The sequence below is a fragment of the Monodelphis domestica genome, chromosome 1, assembly GCF_027887165.1.
Source record: "Monodelphis domestica isolate mMonDom1 chromosome 1, mMonDom1.pri, whole genome shotgun sequence".
Lineage (NCBI taxonomy): Eukaryota > Metazoa > Chordata > Mammalia > Didelphimorphia > Didelphidae > Monodelphis > Monodelphis domestica.
Window position 1 is genome coordinate 664,040,004 of NC_077227.1, and position 23,365 is coordinate 664,063,368.

Sequence of the window (23,365 nt, forward strand, 5' to 3'; positions counted from 1 at the left end):
ATAAAGCTGAGAAGAAAACTGCCAACAATTACAACTTCAATCTGACTTGTTCTGATATTAATTTCAAAGAAAGGAAAATGAATGATATCACCCTTGCCTAAAAAGGTTTAAACAATGTATAAAAGTCACAGTCAGTAAACACTTAATCTATAATTTTCATCAGTGACAAGGAGAACAACATAGCTAGGTCCAAATATATTTAGGCCATAATTTTTAGGCCTATAGCTTCAGTAAGCCTAACTGACAAAAAAGATATGGTATTTAAATCGAAGTTAACCGAAGGCTAAATCTGCACCCCACAAAAAAATGCCCATTTGAGACAGGTAAATCTTAAAAACCAATCTTGAAAAATGCCAAAAGAATAGAAAAATATCACAGATGACATTATTACTCAAAAAAATTATCAGAGGGTATTTAAACCACCAACCCATATTGCCTACTTTATCAACTTTTATAAAATCTTCATTAGGATGATATACAAACACATACACACACACACACACACACATATATATATTTTTATATAAAGGATTCCTTAATGAAAATATGAGAAATCTTTCACAAAAGATCTTCTATAATAGATGACATTTTGACAGTCACACAATTGTCTGAAAGGTACAGCAAATACAAGATGTTTGTTGATGAAAAAAGGTATTTAACTTGTCAGAGAAAAATATAGCCTTCAAGGCTCTTCTCTACACAGAAATTATCATGATTCCTTGATAAATACACGCACAGAGATAACTCTATTAAACAACCCAATGATTAGTAACTTCCAGTAAAGCATATGTCAAGGGCACTTCAGCTATCCAAAAGTGTTTGCCATGGTCGTGGAAGATGCAACTGGAAAAAGAAAAGCAGAAGGACTCTCTTTAGATCATGTGATTGTGTTCATATTTCTGTCTGTAGAGGCCATCAATCTAACAGCAACAAGCCACAGCTACTTACAGGACCTCTACATTTAGATTACTCAAAATGGATAGTCCTAACAATCCATACACAAAAAGTTAAAAGGAAGAAAAATCCCTGCAGTCTAGACTACAGCATATGGAATCAGACATTCAACCCAGTGATCAAGTATATCTTTACATCTATGACAGATGCTTCTCAAGGACAATAGTTAGACGCAGAATTAACTAGATAGAGTGGATTGTCTATAATTCCCAAATGCATCCCTAAACAAAAGTTCCACTAATAAAGATGTCTTTATTTAAAAAGCATTTATATAGTTCTTTAAAGTTTGCAAAGCACTTTACAAATATCTCATTTGATCCTTACAACAACCTTGTTATTTTACTTTTTTTTCATTTTCATTTTACAAATGAGAAAATAGAGGCAGACAGACATGAAATGACTTGCCCACAGTCAGGTAGGTAATAAGTATCTGAGGCTATATCTGAATTCCAATCTTCCTGACTCTAAGTCCAACACTTTATCCACTGAACCACTGCGTTGCTCCTCAGAACAAGATAATCTCTGAAGATTCTGAGTTATAGGTGAGCTTATTATGGGGAACAGAGAAATGCATGGTAGAGGCAAGTTGACTGAAACATTTGCAATGATGACATACAAGAAATGACATGAGGAATATTTATTGGCCTTGGAATGGGCTGGTAATGTCAGAAAAAAAAAATCATTCAGCCTGAATACCCCACTAGAATCCACAAAAGTCTCTAGCAGATCCCCCTCAATGGGTGATCAATGGAAGAAGAAAGCCAAGAAGTACATGGCTTATCTGAATCAATGGAGGAAAGCCCTACAGTTGTGGCATTTCAAACTCTTTACAACCTCACTCCAATCTACTTCTATAACTTTATGACTCATTCCACTCCATACAATTGACAATGTGGCCATACTAGTGCACTTGCTATTCCTCACACTATGGCTGCATATTTCAGCCTCCATGTCTTTATACTAGATTCGCCCATGCCTGGAATATACCTCTTCCCATACTTGAAATGTACTCCTCTACTTCTACCTACTAGAATCCCTGATTTCTCTTAAGATTCAATTCAAGCATCGCCTTTTACATGAGATCTTTCCTAGATCTCAAAAATATTAGTGCCTTCCTCTAAAGATTAATTCTAGCTATCCTATACATATATATCCATATATCTATAAATACCATATATTTGTATATACCCATATAGAATGAGAGCTCCATGAGGGTAGGAACTATTTCATTTTTGTCTTTGTATTCCCAGTACCTGGTATAGAGTAGGTGATAAGCAAATATTCATTGGCTGATGAGATCCACCAATACACTGAGGTTCAGATTTCATTGTATCATCCCTATTTCTTTATACTAGAGAATGCTATAAGTCTGTAGTTTTTTAATGGGTTGATAATAGTCATGAAAAAAAGTTTTCCTCTAACTAAATAGGAATCCAGAATATTTAGGTATGTAGGAACTGTTATCTGACTACTGTATATGGTTCATTTTGTTCTCCAAAAATATCTATAAATAGGATATAATTTAAGAGAGAAGTTAAGTAAAAACAGCCATTGCACCTCCAGCTTCTTTGATGTTTTTCAAGTGTCTACCATAGTCAAGTATGTGAAGCAAGGTGATAGCAATAAAAAATAAAATGTTGTAGATGAAAGATGGTATGGAACTGTGAGATTAGAAGAAAGTTCAGGTAGTCAACAGAATGGCAGAAATCCAAGAAGAGCAAAGGACTAATAAATAGGTTTACAGACAATATAAGACAACTTGTACCTGAAAATAAACATGAAATCCTAAATGCAAATCTCTTAACAGTCATCCAGTCTCTGCTTAAAAAATTCCAGAGACAGAAAATAAATTGCCTTCTAAGCCAGTCCATTCCACTTCTAGCCAATACTAATTGTAAGGAAGCATTTCTTCCTGGTTGTTCAAGTGTGTCTAATTCTACAACACACCATGGACTTTGTCCATCAGCTTTTCTTGCCAGATATTAGAGTGGTTTGTCATTTCTTTCTCTAGCATGTCCCCATTTTACCGATGAGGAAATGAGGCAAATAGGAGTTAAATGATTTGCCCAGGGTCACAGAGCTTGTAAGTGTTTGAGGCCAGATTTGAGCTCAGATCTTCTTTACTCCAGGCCCAGTGTCTTACCCACTACACCACCTAGCTATCCCCTGAAGATAATTAGGACTCCCATAAATTTAATTTAAAGTAAACAGTCCCAATTCTTTTAACTGATCTTTCCACAGAGTAGTCTCTGCACCTTCTTCTTCCTGGTCATCCTGCTCTGGATGTGCTATAGTTTGTCAATAATTTTCCTCAATGTAGCCCATATTGTTGAGCATACTTCTGGTACACAGAAAGGTGCTCAATAGTTGTAAGCAATAGTTTCCAACATAATAGAAATGGGAGAGAAGATGGAGAGTGGGAGGAAGAGGGTGAGAGAGAAAAGAGGGGAAGACAGGGAGGAGGAATAAAAAAGGGAGGGAGGTGGAAATGAAGAGAAAGAATGAGGAGAAGGAAAGGAAAATAAGGGAGAGGGAAAGAAAAAGAAAGATAAAGGGGAAGAAAGAAAGTTAAGGAGAGAGAAGAGGAAAGAGAGGGGTAGGAAAAAGGGGAGAGAAAGGGAATAGTGAGAGAAGGGAGAGAAGACAGGGAGAAGAGGAGAGGAGGAAGAAAGAGACAGAGACAGAGATCTTTCCTATAGAGTTGGACTTCTTAACCTGCAGTCCATTGACTCCCAGAAGCTCTGTGGATAGATTTCAGGGATCAAAGAACTTGTATGTGAAAATAATATCTTTATTCTCTCTCTCATCTATCTATTTCCACTACTTAGCACCTCCTTCATTTATTTTAAAACCTTATTCTGAGAAGAGATCCGCAGGTTTCAGTAGACTGTCCAAGGAGCTACGGCCCAAAAAAGTGAATACTCTTAGCTACAGAGTAATACCAAATAAGCTTGTTTCCTTTTCTATATTTTCACCAAACCAATATTTGAAGTCAATGATCATGTCCCATCTTCTATGTGTTCTCTTTTCCAAGCTAAACATAATTAATTTCCTCTATCGATATTGTTTTCAAATCTCCAACCAACATGGTCATCCTCCTTTGGTCTTTTCCTAGTTTGTCAAGGCTTTTTTTATTTTTTTATACCTTTACCTTCTGCCTTGGACCAATACTGTGTATTGGTTCCAAGAGCAGTAAGACTTAGGCAATGGTGGTTCAATGACTTGCCCAGAGTCACACAGCTAGGAAGTATCTGAGGCCAGATTTGAACCTAGGACCTCCCATCTCTAGACCTGACTCTCAATACACTAAGCCACCCAGCTGCTCCCTAAGGTCTTTTTAAAATATGGCAATGAATACAATATTCCAAAAGTCCATCAGCCAAATACAGGGAGATCACTGGGACCCTTGGGAGATAACCTAGTGTTAGTTGGTGTGATAAGAGGAATGAGTTTTGAATTCCAATTCTAGAATATGTGAAGACAGTAAAATCACTTAACCTCTCTGAACTTTAGAGAATGCTAGTCCCCTCTCTCTGCCAAAAGTTGCACCACAGCACAAGATGGACACAAACAAAATACTCAAAATTATTTCCACCTCACCAGAAACTGAAAATAGAACATTTACTAGAACACAATCTGAATGACCTGAAAAATTATTAAGTGATATATTAAAAGAGTCATAAACCATATATTAAATCATATCTCCAATTTGTAAATGCTCAGTTATTTATACAGAGTTTTTCTATAATAAGGTATATCTATGGAATAATATAGCTAGAAGGATTAGAGGATTATATATATAGTTTTAAAGCTGGTAGGGACCTTGGAGTTTTACTTGGCAAAGATACTCGAGTTGTTTTCCATTTCCTCCTCCTGCTCATTTTACAGACCAGGAAACTGAGACAAAGTAACTTGCCCAGGGTCACACACTAAGTGTCTGATTTTAACACAGGTCATCCTGATTCCAAGCCTGGTGCTTTATCCACAGCACCACCTAGCTTCCCCTAATCTGTTAGTTTACAAATTCCTTAAGGACAGTGACTGTGTCATACATATTTATTCCCCTTGATGCCTAGCACAGTACTTGGCACACAGTGATGGACTAAATGTGTGATTTTATTGATATGGGGAATTCTTGGGTGAGGAATCTCCTTCTACCACTACTGGTTAGCATCCTCTCTGAAACTTAAGAGTCTTAGAGATTAATCTAGAGGCAGTAAATAAATTTAAGTACTTGACCAAAATTATAGTCAGAGGTAGACCTTGAAGTCAGTCCTTCCTATCCCAAAGAGCTATGTCACAAGTAGAGATGAGGTGGCTCTTGAACAAAGTTTGGGAATAACCAGAGGAGCAGATGGGCATAAGACCAAGATGTAAAACCTGAAGCATGCTTTATCATAAATAATCTCATTTACATAATCCAAAAGTACAGCTAGTGGTCAACTATTTACTCTTCAACTATATTTGCATACATAACTAACACTGTCAATCAACAAAAGCACCTTGACCATAAAGAAACCTCAGCAACTCCAAAGATTCAATTACATAGATGACTCCAAAAACTTTGGCCTTCATGTCTCTAAAATTCAACTCCTTTATCTCCAACTGACTGGTAGATATCTCCAACTGTCTGGTAGACTACCTGGATATCCTATAGGCATCCCACAATCACAAAACTCATTATCATTACTCAGTACTCACTCCTCCTTTTAACTTCTCTGTCTCCTTGAAGGGACTCCACTATTCTTTCATTCACCCAGGTGAGAAAAATCCAACTGTCATTCTTCACTCTGGTTTGTTTGTTGGTTTTTTTTTTAAACCCTAACCTTTCAGCTTAGTATCAATAATGTAATTTGGGGTTCCATGGCAGAAGAGCCCTAATGGCTGGGCAGCTGGGGTGAAGTGACGTTTCCTGGGTTACATGGCTAGGAAATGTCTAAAGTCAGGTTTTAACTCAGAACTGTCCAGTCTCCAGGTCTAGCTCTCTATCCGATAAGCCAACATCCTTCCCTCTTTATTCACTTCCCCCAAACATCCATCTATCCTAACCAAGTGCTGGGGAATAGAAAAAAAGGCAAAAGACTGTCCTTCCTCTCAAACAGGGGAATCAAACATCTATATACAAACAAGCTATAAATAAATGGGATCAATCAATAGGAAATAATCAACCAATAAATATGTACAGGTAAATTCAAGGTAATTTCGGAAGAAAGACACTACTGGGGAAAAGTTCGGCCCTCATCACAGTCCTGGAAGATGCTTTTACTATACCTATTTTACAAATGAGATACTGAGGCTGCTGGAGGTTAAGTCATTCACCCAGGATCATGCGCAGCTGAGAAGTGTCTGGGGCAGGACTCGACTGCACCATTCTAGTGGCCTCGTACCCTGTATCATTAATAATATTTTGGGAACAATATTAACAGGAAAAGTTACTCGTAGGGAAGTCATTAAGTGGGATAAAAGTTAAGGGAGGAAATGGAGAGTGGAGTGATTGGGGGAGACAGAGAGAAGACTATAGGAGAAGAGGAGCCGGGAGTCAAGAGAGACCCCAAGCCACAGAAAAGAGAGTGCCGAAGTCAACCAGATGTTAGAAGGGGACCAGGTTCCAGGATGGAGAGGGAGGGGCCGACTGCTCTCCGGAATCCCTTTTCATCGCCGTGTGTTTCCGGGGGGACTCACAGAAGTGACCGGCCAAGGCGGGCGCTTCGCAGAAAAGAAGGGAGGGGGCGAGCCTGGGTCGCGGGGTAAGGGGACCTAGGTGCCTACCTGCCGGAGCAGTTTCCACCTGGCAGCGCCCAAGGGTCCCCGAGACGTTGACCCTGGTTCCCCAACTCCGAGCTGCCCGGCAGCTCCAGGACTAGTTCCCGATGCTGGAGACTCCATCCCAAGCTGCCGCTGTGACTCCCCTGCCAGGACCTGCTTGCCTGCCTGCCTATCTCTCAGCTGACAGGACCTGCGGCGCCCGGACTCGCAGCCACTGGACCTCGTGGCCTCGGCAGCTGAAGCCGGCTTCGGCATGCGGCCCTTCCGGGTAAACGCGTCACCTCGGCAACCACGAGCGAGGAATGCGGCGATTGATTTGTCGCTCCGCGGTGACCATCTTGGATAAGGGCAGGTGGAAGCATGGCGAAAGACTTCTGGCAAGGAACTGGAAATATGGCCCCGCCCCATATGGTTTTTGTTTCTTGGCTACAGTAGTTCTGAATCAAAGGAGAATGGGCAAATGTTAATAAAGTTAAACTGGATTGCTAAAGAATACATTGTTTAAGAGAGCCCATGCTAAAAATGGCGAATGTGGCGTCGGAATCTCCCAAGAGAGTACTTCGGTCGAGGGAGCGCCACTCGGCGCTGGATTGAGCAGCCTACGTCGGGAAGGTTTGCCGGGGGGCGGCTTCTCTGAGCCGGCTCTTAGGAACCACTGAATTTCCCTGTGGGCTGTTAGAGGACCCCTCCGGAGCTGGGTCAGCCAAATCCGACAGTGAGTAGCCTTTTCTCCCAGGATTCTCAATTTTCTCTGGATTGATTTACCCCGGGACTCCCTTCCTGGTTCCATAGTAGGCTTGATTCCCAGCTTTTGACCTCCACGTGCAAGGAAAGACCCTGACCCGCGCGGCCTGAACTTGACCCCCTCCTTGCTTTGGCCTTGAATTCCCGCCTGCGCTGGCCCTTAGCCCTTCGCCGCAGCCGTCCTGATGGGGAGGCCGCCTTCCTACATCCAGACCCTCCAGAAGCCTTCCTGTTTGAAAAAAGGTCACTGAGGAAATTATTAAGCACCTATTTGGTGCCAGAGGCTTGAGAGTAAGTCAGATATCCCTCGCTAGCATTTATGTAGCGCTTTAAGGTTCGTAGAGCGTTTGGACTTCATATCAGCCTCGGGAGGTAGGTGCTGGTATTAATCCCATTTTATAGATGAGGAGGCTGAGTCCAGCAGAAGCTAAGGGGCTTGCCAGGGTTATGTCGGAGGTGGAATTTGAACTCAAGCCTTCCAAACTCCTGAAATAGAGAAATGCAAACTGATGAAACTGTTTCTTTTGCAATGACTGCTGTACTCTGACTGGCTGTGACTAGAGAGAGCTGCTAGAGGGGACCCTGAAACTGCTTGGTTGTAATAAAGGTAGGAATGAGAAATGCTGAGGGATGCTAGCACAGGGATGCTGCCACACAAGGGAACTGCTCTGAGGAATGCTCTGGGGTTTGCCTACTGATCCCTACTGATGGCTGATGGATCAGTATATCTTTCTAACCTCCTCCCCCCCTTCACCCCCTCCCTTCTCCAACCCTCTCCTTCCTGCCTCCCTCACTCCCAGTTCTTCTTGAAGCCTTTGGCTTCTTCCCTCCCCTCTTGAGTAAACTATATAGATACTCTTTTCTTTTCCTTTTTCAAGTCAAAGGGTTTATTGGGATAACAGGATAGGAAACTGAGGTAAGAGGGATGAGCATGTCCCTAATCTAAACTGAGAGAGAATTGAGGGTTTGAGAAAGTAGTCCAGTCACAACTGTGACTCTAAGACAGTTAGAAAGATGGAGGACAACAGCTGTTTAAAATCTTCTTTCTTCTTCACAAAGCCAGCAAGGTCTCTCAGCTTAACCCCAGAGAGAAACAAAGTTCAAAAATCTCTCCTTCAGCCTGGCTTTCCTCCAACTGTTGGTCAGTCAAATCTCAGAAAGAGCAGAGGTTTCTCCCTTGGTCAGAAAGCCCCAAAATCAAAAACTGTCCCACAAGGGTCCTCAGTCAGCCTTTCAACTACATAGAGAAAACAAAGTCCTAAGTTTCTCCCCTGGTTAGCTTCAACTGCCCAAAGCCAGAGAGACAGAGACAAAATCACAAGTTTCTCCCCCTGGCCAGCTCAACTGCCTCTCCTCCTGGGAACATTCCATTTGGAACCTTCTTCTTGATTGACATACAGATCCCCATCCTTGACTCTTGCATCTTGGCTTGTCCTGCAAAACCTCTCTCTCTTCATGTCTCTATCACACTCCAGATATAGCACTCTGCCTGCTGTACTGTCTAGTTGGCCAAGAAAGGCAAAACTAGCCCCTTCCCTCGAAGAGCTTACCTGCTGCTGATGCTATCTACCTCCAAAGATGAAGTGGGTACAGAATTAGTCAGTTGGGGGCCAAATAGAGAACTTCAGCTTTATGTGCCCCTCCATATTTTTAGAAGGACAGATTTTTGCCCCTAAGTCTGAATCATTACCCAGACTGTCTGCTGCGGAATAAATATTGGCATAGGTGCATCCTAGATGCCAGAGGTCATGCCTAGATGTCAGGTTGCCAGAGATTTATCAACATGTAGAGTTGATTGTCCCCTTGGTGATGAATACTTTTGATCTCAGAAACTTCTTCAGGTATAAAAAGGTTGTAGTCTGGGGTAGGAGAGTGAATGCCCTAAGTAAAACTCAAATTTTTTTTAGGTTGAGAAGCCATTTACTGTGAAGCTCCTGTACTTAAGATACTATGTCCAGTGTTTTATCTGATATTTTTCCTAAGGGATGTCTTGTGGAAGTGTGATATTTGCCTTTCATGGTGTCATCCTTAGAGATTAGAGATGAATTTAGATATCTCTAACCCATCATAGATTTTTTTTGTTTCTATGGCCTCTCAGACTTTTGGGATGGGGGAAAAAAGGAGAATGGAGAATAGTTTTGTATTCTAAATAAATTCCCCTCTTGCATTAAGGAGTATTATGTATTGTATCCTGAGCTTTAATGTCAGCATCTCTCTTAATTGTCACCTATTTCAATGCAACAAATGTTATTAAAACATTATAGGATCTAAACTTGAAAGGGAACTTAGTGATAACTATAACCCAATCTTATCATTTTAGAGATGAGGAAAAATGTTCAATGAACTTGTGACTTGTCCAAGTCACACAGATCACTAGCCAAACTCGGATTCAAACTGAAATCCTATTATTCCCAATTCTGAGCTCTGATTCACTAAAAGGCACTGTGGTAGATACTTGGAATATTTTTTCTATTTTATCCTTGTATTCATGGTGCCTTGCACATAACAGGTGCTTAATAAATATCTTCTCAGTGTGAACAACATGATCCTAAGACTGGTGTGACCGTGTTACTTCCTGGTCCAACAACCTTCAGTGACTCTGCATTATGTCCAGGATAAATACAAACTTCTCTGTTGGGCTTTTATGAGCTCTACATTCTGGCTTCAACCTATTTCACATAACAGTTTTTCCTTTGACATACTCTTCCTGATATCTCATCTCCTCTCCCTCCCCACCAACTTGGTTCTTAATGTCCTCAAATTACCTTTTATTTCTTTATCAGTGGATAAGTTGTAGTTTTCCCCCACTCCCTAAAATGTGAACATCTTGTAGGTAGGGTTATATTTTTTAAAACTTAATTTCTCATTGACTTGTTCTCTACTACACCAAATATATGTAAAATCATGTGAATTCAAAACTAGTTTATTTGGTGGGAGACCTAAACGTTATAAGGTTTTAGAGATATGATCATTTGTAACTTCTCAATTTTTTTTTGTAGGGCATAACTGTTCCAGTATAATTTCCACGAGATCTTAGCCTGAGAGAATTGACTTTGCAAAAAGAGACATATCCATCAAGAAAGAAGAGTATATCCTAAGAGAGTTGTTGACCTTCCAAAACTGACATATTTTTAGACCTCTGAACCTATTTACAAAAGCTGTTTAAAATACAGTATTTTATTCTTTACTTATAGGATTCTGGTACTTTAGGAAGTGAATTAAGAACTGCTGACCTTAAATGTTTTGCAAATTCACTAGAATTACACTGTAAGAACATTCATGTCTTGGAAATACTTGGAAATACTTGGAAAAGTCAGAACAAAAAAAGAACTTTGACACTATGCATCAGAAAGCCAAATTCTTCCTCCAAACTCTGAGGTTTGGTATTGCTCGCCATGGAAAATACACGCAACAGCAGCATGATCACCAACAGTTCATTGACTGTTGTCCTTGGATAAAAGTGAGAAAATATCACAACTTTAAGTGTTTGCAAAATAAATGCAAGAAATCTATATCAGCAAGAACCATCACAAGCCGGAGATTCTCCTATATGGTATGAACCGTTTATTTTCATCTGTCTGTTAGACAAATCCTAGTTAAGGGACTAAGAATTGATAGGCTTTCCAAATCCATCTCTAGCACTATCTCCCAATCATAGAATCTCAATGGTACTAGACCAAGAATCTTCAGTAGGTGATAATCCAGATATTGCCCCAAAATTTTGCTGGAAAAAAAAAAGTGAAGATTTATTGGAGAAGCTGTATTTTTCTTTACTTTTATTACTACTACTTTTACTATCTCTAGTTTTGTTCTTTACACACTATTTTATATAGGAGACATTGTTTATGTAGAAGATAGAAACTGGCTGTCACTTTTGTATTATTTTGGAGAGGCAGCAAGGTACAGTGGGAAGAGCCCTCATCTTGGAGGACTTAATGTAATGGAGTTAGTGACTTTTTGTACTACCTGACTTACAGAAGAGTTATGAGCAAAGAACTTTGTAAAACTTACATTTGAATTGATATTTTTATTACTTAGTAAATTTTAAGTATGAATCATTGTTGAGAAATATTTATTGAGTAGCATGCTATTTTATAGCACAGTACTAGGATGGAGAAATACCAAAAAATTAATTTCCAGGTAATTTAGTACATACAAAATAAAAGATTTAAAGACTAGAGACTACTGCCTACAGCTATGTTTTTATCTGGGGTTTATTTCTGTCGCCCTAATGTAGCAAGTTCTAGGGTCCCTGGCGTCTTTGATACTATCTTTGTAGAACTAATGCTTATAGGCACCACAACTTGTGGCCAAACATAAATGGGACAGAAAAAGAAAAAAGAGGAAAAGGTAAATTTGATGGAATTAAAAAAGAACAAGGGAGAAAAGAACAGGAAAAATGAAATAAACGGCAGTCTTAGTCTACTATTCTTCTCATAGACATGGGATTGCTTCATAGGCAATCGTCCCTTACTCTGAAGTCCCTTTACTAGATCTGCATATAAAACCTCAGACAGATGCAAGATTGCATTATACTAAATTCCAGTTTCTTCTCAAGCATTAAAAACACCTAGTATAAAACTTTGCATGTAATGGAAACTTAATGTTTATTAAATTGGATTGTTGATAATTGGAATGAAATTCCAAATGTGTGCTTTGATACATTTAAAAATTAGTCTGGGGGACAGCTGGGTAGCTCAGTGGATTGAGAACCAGGCCTAGAGATGGGAGGTCCTAGGTTCAAATGTGGCCTCAGACACTTCCCAGCATTGTGACCCTGGGCAAGTCACTTAACCCCCATTGCCTATCCCTTACCACTCTTCTGCCTTGGAGCCAATACACAGTATTGACTCCGTTATGGAAGGTAAGGGTTAAAAAAAAAAATTAGTCTGCACAGATTCAAGTTATACCACCCATCCATGCTTTTTTTAATATGAAAAAAGGCATACATATATGAATAATGAATTTCCTTATCTTCAGATCCATTACTTTAAAGTGATACTCTACTTACTGACCAATACAATTTACAGCCCTTCCAAACCTTAGTAAGTAGCATTCAGAAGTTGCCCTGGCTAAAAAAAAGAAATTTACATTATCCTACACCCAACATCAAATGAATGTGAACATTTCCGATTTATTGGGCTAGGCCATTTGGCAAAAAAGTCATATAGTACAGTCTGTCACTAGTCCCATCTTCAAAGCTTTTTCTTAACAAATTCATTAGGCTCGACAGTGAAACTATTGGCTCCCAAGCTTTCCTAATGTATTATCTCTTTTTAAAATGTCTTTCTGTTTGCCATGTTTTTCAGTCAAAAGAAAAAAAAAATCAATTGCTACTTGGGAACCGATCTAATAACGATTATACCTATGTCTCATAGGCATCATAATCTTTCATTTGGGTTTATTAGGAAAAAAATTTTAGAGGAATGTGAAGATGGAATATTAACTAAATATAATAATTTACATACATCATAGAAGTCGTTTAAGAATTCACTTGTTTTTAGGAGTTAAGGTTTAAATGCATTGACCCTTTGTAGGATTTATGGTCATGCCACACATTTAGCACTTATGTTTTGTTTTCTCTGGTTTTTAAGTTTTAACTCCCTAACTAAATTGTAAGTTTCTTAATCGTAGGGACTATTTGTTATGCATCTTTTGTATTCCCCCATAGCATAGGCATGGTCTTATATATAAGTACTCGATAAATACTTAATAATGTTGTAACCTTTTTTCAGACTTGAAAGGACCAAGAGATCAGCTAGTATAAAAAAGATGAAGAATATGAAGCTCAGGATCACATAGTTAAGGACTAGAAGCCAGGTATCAATGGACAAATAAATAGGAGCATGCAGGATATGTGCTGAACAGGTGGAAGGTAGGGAGTGATCTCAGAGGAGGGAGCCTCCTATAGAAACTTTGAATTGAGCTAAATCTTGAAGAAAGTCAGAAAAACCAAAATAGGTGAGAGAGAACATTCCAGATGTCGGAATAGGAATGGGGGAAAACATTACACATTACAAGGCATAGAAGGGGGTCTCAGAGTATAATACAAAGGGACAGCAAAGAGGCAAATTAAACTGGATTGTGAAAGCTATAAGAAAGGTGAGAAAAGTAGGAAAGGGCTAGCTTATGGAAAGTATTGAAGGCAAAGAAATTACTTTATATTTGTTCCTTAAGGTAACAGGGAATCACTAATATCTATTGAATGAAATCAGGAGAGGGTTGATATATGCAAACCTAGGATTGAGGGAAAATCACTTCAACTGAATGGAGGATGGATTGGAAGGGAGAGAGACACAGGGAGACTGATTAAAAAGTTCTTGCAGTTCGAGTAAGAAGGGTTGAGGGCCTGAACTATGTTGGTAACTGTGAGTGGAACACAGGGGAAACATAGCAGAGATGTTGTGAAAGTAGAAATGGCAAGATTTGGCTATGGATTCCATATGTGAAGTGAGAGTTGAAGGTTTATCACTGAGATCATGATCCTCCGTGATTGGGAAGGTAGTAGAGTCTAAGATGGCAACAGGGAAATTGAAGCAAGGGGAGAATTTGGAGGAAATGATAATGAGGTGTGTTTTTGGACAAATGGGAGTTTTAGGTATGTAAAGGATATCCAGTTCAAGATATCCAATGTGCAGTTGATTATATGGTACTGGAGTTCAGTAGAAATACTAAGAATGGCTATATATCTAGGAATCATCATTTAGTGATAATAGTTTAATTCTTAGGAGCTGTTGAGATCACCAGTTGAGGTAGTACAGAGTGAAAAGAGAAGAAAGCCCAAGAAAGTGTTGGGTCAGAGTGGGAAGAGAAGGGGGAAGGCATCACAGTTAGTGAGCATGACATGGATTAAAATCCAGCAAAGGAGTCTTTTAAAAAATGGTCATAAAAAATGATCAAAGGTATTCCAGGATATGTATGGGTAACTGAGAGGGCAATGGTGCCATCAACAATAATAGAGAAGTTAGGGGAAAGGATAGGTTTTGCAGAGAGGTTTATAAAAATTCAGATTTCAGCATGTTAAATTTGAGTTGTTAGTGGAATATCTAAATAAAAAAATCTAGCAGATAATACAAGGCTAGAACCCTGGAAAGAGGTTGAAAGGTAACTTTAAAGATGACGATTACAGTCATAGAAAAATATATGTGTATGGAAGGACATAAGTTTACGTATGAAAGAGAGTACCAGTGAAAAGGGAGAGAGGAATCAGTGGACCAGCATAGAATCTTGAGATATCTACCTTTAGGGAGCAAGAAAAGAATAAAGAGTGGTCAGAGATTGGAAGAGAAGCAAGACAATTGACATTATTTCCTAATATTCCCAGTAACTATGTGAGGTTATCTTTTAAAGAATGATTTACCTACTAGCTAAATGCAAAAATCATTAGGTTAATCTCAGCTTTGTTTATTTGGTTATATCTTGGGAAAAAAATAGATAGGCAAATATAAATTAAGTTATGTTGAAGACTCAAAACATTGATCCAGCTATACAACTACACAAGCTGGGTTCTAATGTAGATCAGATTTGGGTATGTAAGTAAAAAAAACCCAGTTCCATTAGGGGCCTTCCTTTTGTGACCTACTGGATCTTAATTTTCATCTTGAATCACTATCTAATTGTTACAATTGCAACATAAACTTAGAGTGAGCCTCTGGTCATTTTTTAATGTCTCATTTATTTACTTATATGGTTATTATTTAAGTAACCTAATGAATATAGATGGTTAAGTAGCTAGAAAGTAAACTGCCTCATATAGAAATTCAGATCATGGTTTCATTGATTAGAAAATAGCTTTGTACTGAGGTTTCCAGTATTTGGAGCATACCTTATAAGTAATTACATAATAAAAATGATTTTATTTTTGCTTATGTAGTTAAAACAAAGCTGCAATTTAAAATACTATAAAGATCCTTACATCTAGTTTGAATTTGGTTTGGAAATAATTTTGTCTCAGTTTCTTCTATTCATCATTTCTTTTAAGCCAGAATCAGACAGGTGTATATCCTGCCAAAGATTCAGACATTGGATCTAGCCCTATATTTTTCTACCTCAGCTTTGATCTAAATGTGAATAAGATTGAGTTAGACCCAAATCTGAAAAATCTCCCGAAAATGGAAAATAAAAAGTAAATCACGTAAAAGAGATATTGGGGACCCAGAGGCATTGAGTTTTGGTTTTTGTTTTTTTTCTGTTTGTGTCTTGTCATATTGCATCTTTATAGCTTTCAAAATGTGAACATTATGGGGAAAAACTGTATTTTAGCTTAAATTTTTGTAGTAGAATATCATGTGCACACCAGCCATGTAATGAAGATTTGTTGGTTGTTAAGTTAATTATTGAAGGATGAATGGATACTTTGGCAATTGTTATCTTTAGTAAACTGGTGGCTGGGAAGCTTGACTAGATTGGTTTCTTTCACTTAGGGACATTCATTCCTGGACAGGTCCAGCAAAATGTTAAACTGTCAGGCACATTATTCACAAGGCAGTTAAGATTCCCCCCTTCCCCCATCTAAGACCTTGATAACGCATATGTCCGTTTATGTGGCTCTAAAGGTCAAGATTTTTATTTATTAGTTATTCCTATCTCCTCAAAGCACATTCATGGGCAACTCCTTAGTAGGCAGTTATTAAGCTTTCATTGGTATCTGTGCTAATTTTCTTTAATTCTTCCATTATTTCATTGATTTTTCCTTACATATGGTGAATGCATTTTTTTCTAAAATGAAAATAAAGGGGATGCTCCATTTTGCAAGGCAGTAATTCACCTTTTAAACAGATAAACTGTTCTACCTTTGGCTGCTGCTTATCCCAACAAGGGAAGCAAATTATTGCTGATGAGGAGGTGGGGTAGGGAAGACATCTTATGTTATAACTGTTTTATTGTGAGTAAAATGATGGCGAGCTTTTATTAGTAAAGATAAAGTGTCCTCCTCTCCCTCCCTGCAGTGCTTCCCTTTTCATACTTCAGTATTTGTAAAAACTCAATAGATGTTTCTGCCTCTCATTCTCTCTACTATCCCACCCCTGACTGAGTGTTAAATATGTAAAATACATGGGATTTCTTTTTCTGCTTAATCTCCTGTAAACGTTGCCCATGGTGTTTCTGCACACTCTCTCAAGCGGAGGACGAGTCTTAGCTACACTTCGGAGCTCCTCATCCTTTGGAATTATTGATGTAAAAGGGCACAGCAGTATTCTAGTTGCAGAGTGTCCTGTGCATCCTTTTTTTGTTTGGATTTTAAAATGAGATTTCTGAATCAACATAGGACTGGAAGGAGGATTTTCTCGGGGAGGTGTATAAGGGAGAAGAGTTAGGAAAGCCCTTTCAAGAACTCTCAAACTACTTATTACTTCATTAGATGACATTGTAGAACTTGTGGGAAAAGGAAACAAAGGATTTTTATTTAGAAGGTTGACAAGTTTAACTAGTTTAAAATAATTTGACTACTCCAGTAAAATATTTATTACAGGACCTTCTGAATATGGAACAAGAGAACACAAAATCTCTTTTAATAAATTACTTGGACTCAATGGAAAAATTCAAGAAGAAAATAGAAGCATCTTATGACAAATACTCACTCATTATGGACAACTTAGAGGTCAGTAGGAAATAATTTATTTCCCTCCTTAAAAAATATTCTCTGGCACTGTAGACCAAGAAGCAAATATATGTTCAGCACTTAAAAATGCCTTGTACTAACTAGTAGGCAGCTACATTTGCAAGTCAATATTTTGTTGTTTTGAGCCAGAGGACATTTGTTAAAACATTTAAAATGAATATGATATGATTTTCTTAATGTAAAAGATTGTTAGAACAATGCACAAAAAAAGGTTTTGAGTGCAAAAATAGGCTGATTTTTAAAGTAGTGTTAGTAGCCATGTTATTTCATGGCAACAGTGCAATTAAAATGAAATTTATATTATTTAAAGTACTTCGTAGTGTTCCTGTCCCAAAAGCATCTTTGATCGCTTTATTTAAAAATATTGTACAAAAAGAAACACACTCAAAATACATTTTGGTACTTGCTTCAGAAGCACATATATTAAAATTGGAACAATACAGATATGATTTGTATGGTCCCTGTGTGAGGCTGACATGTAAGTAAATTCATGAAATATTTCATATTTTTAAAGAAAAAAACAGTACATAAAAGTAAAATACATTCTTGCTTTCTTGATTAAAACTAGATTACATTTTCTCTGTGGCAATTTTAAGAAAATGAAATACATAACAGCAATCACTTGTATGAAATACAGGTGCTCACCCTGACTATTTTTCAATAAGATAGTAACTCTATATCTTAAATAATCATGTTTTGTGCATATAGTACTTTACAATCTTAGTGACTGATAATAATCAATACTCCCTGACAGTCAGTGGTGAGAAGATGAAATGTTCCTTAGGAGACTCAAAGTAAATCATTATAAAATTTAAAGAACTGTAGCTCCCTGCTGGAATAACAGAACAGCCTGTTGGAATTTAGAGAATTAATTTCTGCTTTAATATAAATTCTTCATAATCGGAAGTTTTCTTTGGATTATACAATAATACAGTATTACTAGATTTGGGGTTTCATGTAAAATGAAATTTGAATTTAACTTAACTTTCTCCGTAATGTAGTAGAAGGAACCCTAAACTGGGAATCAGAAGGAGTTGCCTTGGTCTGAGCTCTGTGCTTTGCTATCCTACATCTTGTATAAATTTCTCCAAGTCTTAGTATCCTCCTCAGTATAAGAGGTGACAATAGTACTTGCCACAGAGGGTTGTTGTGAGGAAAGTCCTTTGTAAATATAAAATGTAAGCTAGTATATGAAGGTCACTGACTTTATAATTAAACAGAAGTAATATAAAAGGGAAGAAACAGATGGCATGCTATGTTTTCTTTTTTTAGTAGATGCTCATCTACTTCTTTGTTGGTGGCTCAATTTTTTTAATTTCTTTTTAAGTGTTCATAATATCATCCTATGTATTGAATGGTTCATTTTTATTAAAGGTCAATAAAGAGACATATTTACAAACTGAATCAGTTTTGCACTTTTTATAGCAACTCTTTTTTTCCCTACTTCTCAGATTCAATTTGGTGATTTTCTTTACTATGAAGAAAATGGTTGCATACAACGTTTAAAACTTGGAGATGGTAACTTCTATTTTTTTAAATGCTTTAATTTTTCAGGTCATTTTTTAGGAAATGTAAATGTGTTAATTTATGAAATGTATACAGTGGTAGAAATAGAGTAGATATATAAGCAAAATAAATTTGTTTTTAATGATTTAATTTTAAGTGTTGATTTTATAGTGTATTGTCTTATCTAAATTTTGTCTATAATCACATTAACAAAGATACACTCTAGCCAAAGCATAGGTGATAAACAGAACCTTTTCTTTAATTAGATCATTGTTTATAATTCTATAAATATAAGTTTATGGGCTTATCCCTAAATGGCTAATGCTATATATTCAATTCTGAGGAACAACAGAATTTATTTGTTTTAGAAGCAGATATTTTCCTTGTGATCCATAGCAGATATATGCTATGTTTATTTTATTTTAGTAAATTTCTCTTTGAAATTATTTAGTGTCTGGTCTGTTTTGTATTTTTCTTTATGTACTAGGTATTAACAGTTGTGAAGTTTTAGTCCGTTTGGAAGAGCTTTCATTATATAATGCCTTTGTTGAACGTATCAGGATTTCTCCAGGGGAGGAGTACATGGCAGCCAGCATAAAAACCTCATATTCTGAAGATTCTACGTGTGTAATTGTTAAGCTTGGCAAGTATCCAGAAGTAGAGGACTTCATTCCCAATGTGTTCAGTTTTGGTAAGCGCTAGCAGACGTATTCTCTCCTTAAAGGCAGCATCAAAAAGTGGAAGGGCAGAATTTATTCACTGAACAAATGTTTATTGCATGCCTGTCATATACAAGGCATTGTGGTAGATTCTATAGACAGAAAATATATAGTCTCTGCTGTCATCAAACTTATAGACTAATATGGGAAAATAAGACATATAAGCAAGATGGTTATATAAATAATTATAATGGAAAGTAGGATATAAAAGCATAATAAAAGAGGCACAAAGTTCAGAGAAGGGAAAGATTAATGTTGACTAGGGATAGATTTCCTAGGCCAGAGAGACTCAGAAGGCTTCATGGAAAAGGTGGTATTTGGGGTAGGCCTTAGAGGATCTACCACTTGACCTCAGCAAAGGCACAGAGATAGGAAAGCAAAGAGAATAGTGAATGAGAGATTGTGAGGAGTCTCTTTTAGCTGGAGCTTAGAATACATAAACTGGAGTATGAGGTATGAGGCTAAAAAGGTCGCTTGTGGGAAGAATCTTAATTTCCAGATTAAGGAGCTTTAACGGGGAACTCTTGAATGTTTTAAATCAAGATAATTACATAATCAGGCCTGTATTTTAGGAAGACTGATCAAAAAAACAGTGTGTAGGTGGGTTGAAATGAAGACAGAGTGGAAGACCAGAGGAAGAGAGACTTGCCCCCATCCAAAGAAAAGGAAATGAGAATCAGCAATAGATACTTTGATTCAGTATAGAAGTATTAAGTGTCCACTATGTGTAAAGCACTGTACTACACAATGTTAAAAGAGATAAGGGGGAGGGAGAAATGTGAAGTTCATGTGAAAAGATATCAATTAAAATTTTCAACCAGATTAACCAATGCTCTATTTTATTTGGGTTTTTTTTTTTAATAGAACCAACTCCTACTCTTATTTATGAGTTCAACAGTTCTTTTACTTTTAATTTTATTAATTTCTCCTTTGATTTTCAGGAATTCCAATTTAGTCATTAATTGAGAATTTTTAATTTGTCCTTTTTCTAGTTTTTTTTAATTGCAAGCCCAATTCATTGATCTGCTTTTTCTCTTTCAGGGATATAAATTTTCCCCTAAGTACCATTTTGACTGTATCCCATAAGTTTTGCTATGTTGTCTCCTCATTGTCATTCTCTTTAATGTTATCAATGATTGTTTCTGTAATTTGTTTTTTAACCTACCTGTTTTAAAGAACTGGTTTTCAAATAATTTTTAATTTGCCTTACCATGAACCCTTACTGATTATAATTTTATTGCATTATGACCTGAAAAAGTTGCATTGGTTGTTTCTGCTTTTCTGCATTTGATTGTGAAGTTTTTATGCCCTAGTACATGGACAATTTTTGCATATGTACCATGTTCTGCTTAAAAGAAGACATATTTCTTTTTATCCCTATTTTGTTTTCTCTAGATATCTCTAGATTTAGTAATCTGTCTTTTCTAAAATTTCATTTACTTCTTTTACTTTTTATTTTTTGGTTAGATTTATCTAGTTCTAAAGTGGGAGAAGGTTGAAGTCCCCCACTAATATAGTTTTACTATTTCCTCTTTAAGCTCCCTTTAGATTCACCTTTAAAAATCTTGATGCTATACTATTTGGTGCATATATGTTAAGTGCTAATATTATTTCATTGTCTAATACTACCATTTATCAAGATGTAATTATCTTCCTTATTTCTTTTAATCAGATCTATTTTTACTTTAACTTTGACTGAGATCATGATTGCTACTCTTGTTTTTTTTTTTATCTCAGTTGAAGCCCAAAAGATTCTGCTTCAACCCCTTACTTTTACCCTATGTGTGTCTACCTACCTCAGATATGGTTCTTATAAGCAACATAAGTTAGAATTTTAGTTTTTAATCTACTTCTATTTTATGGGTGAGATCATCCTATTCATTCACAATTATGATTACCATCTGTGTATTCCCCTCCATCTTCTTTTCCTCTTTTAATCCTGCCCTTTCTCTTTTCATTCTGTACCTCCACACCAGTATTCTCTTTTTAATCACTCCCCCATTCCCCTTCTCTTATATTACTCCCCTTCCTATCACCACCCTTGTTATTCCCCTCCAATTTTTCTATGGGTTCTTTTAATCACACCCCCAACTTCTCCCTCCCTTATATTACTTCCTCCCACCACTCTCTTTCTTATTCCCCTTCTGCTTCTCTATAGGGTAAGATCAGATTCTATATCCCAATGAATCTGGCTGTTCTTCTCTCTCTGCACCAATTCCAATGAGAGTAAGGCTTAATATTGTCACCACCTTTATCCTCCCCTCCACTATAATAGTTCCCCCCTCTCCAACCCTGCACCTCTTTATGTGATATAATTTACCCCATTTTACTTCTCTCTTCCCATTTCTCTTGGTGCAATTGTCTTTTTCACCCCCTTGATTTTTTTTTTGCATATCATCCTTAACAGTTTACTTCTATACCCTCTGACTATATATACTTCCAACTATTATGATAATGATAAAAAAATTTTAAGAGTTATAAATATCATCTTTCCAATTAGGAATATAAGCAATTCTACTTCATGAGGCCCTTAATTTTTTTTTCTTATTGACCTTTATATGCTTCTCTTGAATTTTGTATTTGCACATCAAATTTTCTATAAAATCTACTCTTTTCTTTAGGAATGCTTGGAAATTTCCTACTTTATTAAATGACCATACTTTTCCCTGAAAGAATATAGTCAGTTTTGATGAATAGTTGATTCTTGATTGTAGACCCAGTTTCCTTCTCTTTCAGAATATTCCAGGCCTTCTGATCCTTCAATGTGAAAGCTGTCAGGTCCTATGTAATCCTGACTGGGGCTCTATTACATTTGAATTGTTTCTTTCTTGCTGCTTACAATATTTTCACCTTGGCCTAGAAGCTCTTGAACTTGGCTATAACATTCCTGGGAGTTGTTACTTGGGGATTTATTGAAGGAGGTAATCTGTGGATTCCTTCAATTTCTATTTTACCCTCTTGTTAAAGAATATCAGGGCAGTTTTTGATAATTTCTTATAATGTGATATCTAGGCTTTTCTTTTTATTATGACGATTAGGTAATAAAGTAATTCTTTAAATTGTCTCTCCTAGATCTATTTTCTAGGTCAGTTGTTTTTTCAGTGAGTTGGTTAGTTTTTTTTCATTCTTTTGATTTTGTTTTGTTTCTTGACATCTCATGAAGTCATTGGCTTGTATTTGCCCAATTCTAATTTTTAAATAATTAATTTCTTCCATGGCCTTTTGATCCTCCTTTTCCATTTTTATAAGTGTATTTGTTTGTTTTCCAGATTATATGTCAGTAAAATTTTCAATAATCATTTTCTGACATTTTGTAATCTATGTTCTTTCCCTCCCTCTAATCCTTCCCCAACAAGGCAGGTAATATGTTATAGGTTACATGTGTTATATAATACATATTTCTATGTTCATCATATTGTGATAGAAGGCACATATGAAAGAAAAAACTCATGGAGATAAAATTAAAAGTGGTATGCTTCAATTATGCTTCAATCTGCATCCAAACTCTTATCAGTTACTTTTGTGGTACTGAATAACTTTATTCATCATGAGTCTCTTGGGGTTATCTTGGGTCCTTGCATTGCTAATAAGAGTTAAGTCATTCACAGTTGATCAAACTTTAATGCTGTTACTGTGTACAGTGTTCTCTGGTTCTGTTCATTTTATTTGTACCACTTCATATAAGTCTTTCCAGGTATTTTTAGTGATCATATTGTTTGTCATTTCTTATAGCAAATAATATTCCATTGAAATCATATACCACAAGTTGTTAAGCCGTTCCCCAAATGATGGACCTCCCTTTAGTTTTTAGTTCTTTGCTACCACAAAAAAATTTTGGAACAAGTAGGTCCTTTCCCCCTAACTTTGATCTCTTTGGAATATAGGTATAGTAGTGGTATTTCTGGGTCAAAGGATGTGCATAGTTTTATGGTCCTTTGGGCCTGGTTCCAAATTATTCTCTTGAATGATTATATCAGTTCAGAGTTCCATCAACAAAGTATCAGTGTCAAGCAATCTATAGTAGGACAGATTTGGAACTAGTTTGAGGGGCTTG

The 23,365-nt window shown here is 36.9% G+C and overlaps 2 protein-coding genes and 1 non-coding gene across 9 annotated transcripts in view; 2 read left to right on the forward strand and 1 right to left on the reverse strand.

Annotated features, from left to right (window-relative positions):
- Nucleotides 1-7,128, reverse strand: part of CAMKMT (calmodulin-lysine N-methyltransferase) — a 529,198-nt gene extending 522,070 nt beyond the window's left edge. For all 3 annotated transcript variants that reach the window (XM_056822285.1, XM_007476878.3, XM_056822328.1), the window contains exon 1: nt 6,724-7,128. In XM_056822285.1, the coding sequence (XP_056678263.1) occupies nt 6,724-7,128 (405 nt within the window). The remainder of the gene's footprint in view (nt 1-6,723) is intronic.
- Nucleotides 7,129-7,299: 171 nt separating this feature from the next.
- PREPL (prolyl endopeptidase like) overlaps nt 7,300-23,365 on the forward strand; it is a 45,104-nt gene continuing 29,038 nt past the window's right edge. For 2 of the 5 annotated variants that reach the window (XR_459310.3, XM_007476876.3), the window contains exons 1-5: nt 7,300-7,435; nt 10,464-11,017; nt 16,937-17,065; nt 18,538-18,604; nt 19,080-19,283. Coding sequence is in view for 4 of the 5 variants with exons in the window: in XM_007476876.3 (XP_007476938.1) it covers nt 10,805-11,017; nt 16,937-17,065; nt 18,538-18,604; nt 19,080-19,283 (613 nt within the window). In the remaining variant the exon portion in view is untranslated. Of the gene's footprint in view, nt 7,436-7,617; nt 7,837-7,952; nt 8,072-10,463; nt 11,018-16,936; nt 17,066-18,537; nt 18,605-19,079; nt 19,284-23,365 lie in introns of those variants that run through there. The other 3 variants (XM_007476877.3, XM_001382150.5, XM_016423330.2) reach the window with 3 other exon arrangements.
- Nucleotides 17,486-17,596, forward strand: LOC130456635 (U6 spliceosomal RNA). Its single transcript, XR_008915704.1, has one exon. It is a non-coding gene; the product is annotated as a U6 spliceosomal RNA (small nuclear RNA).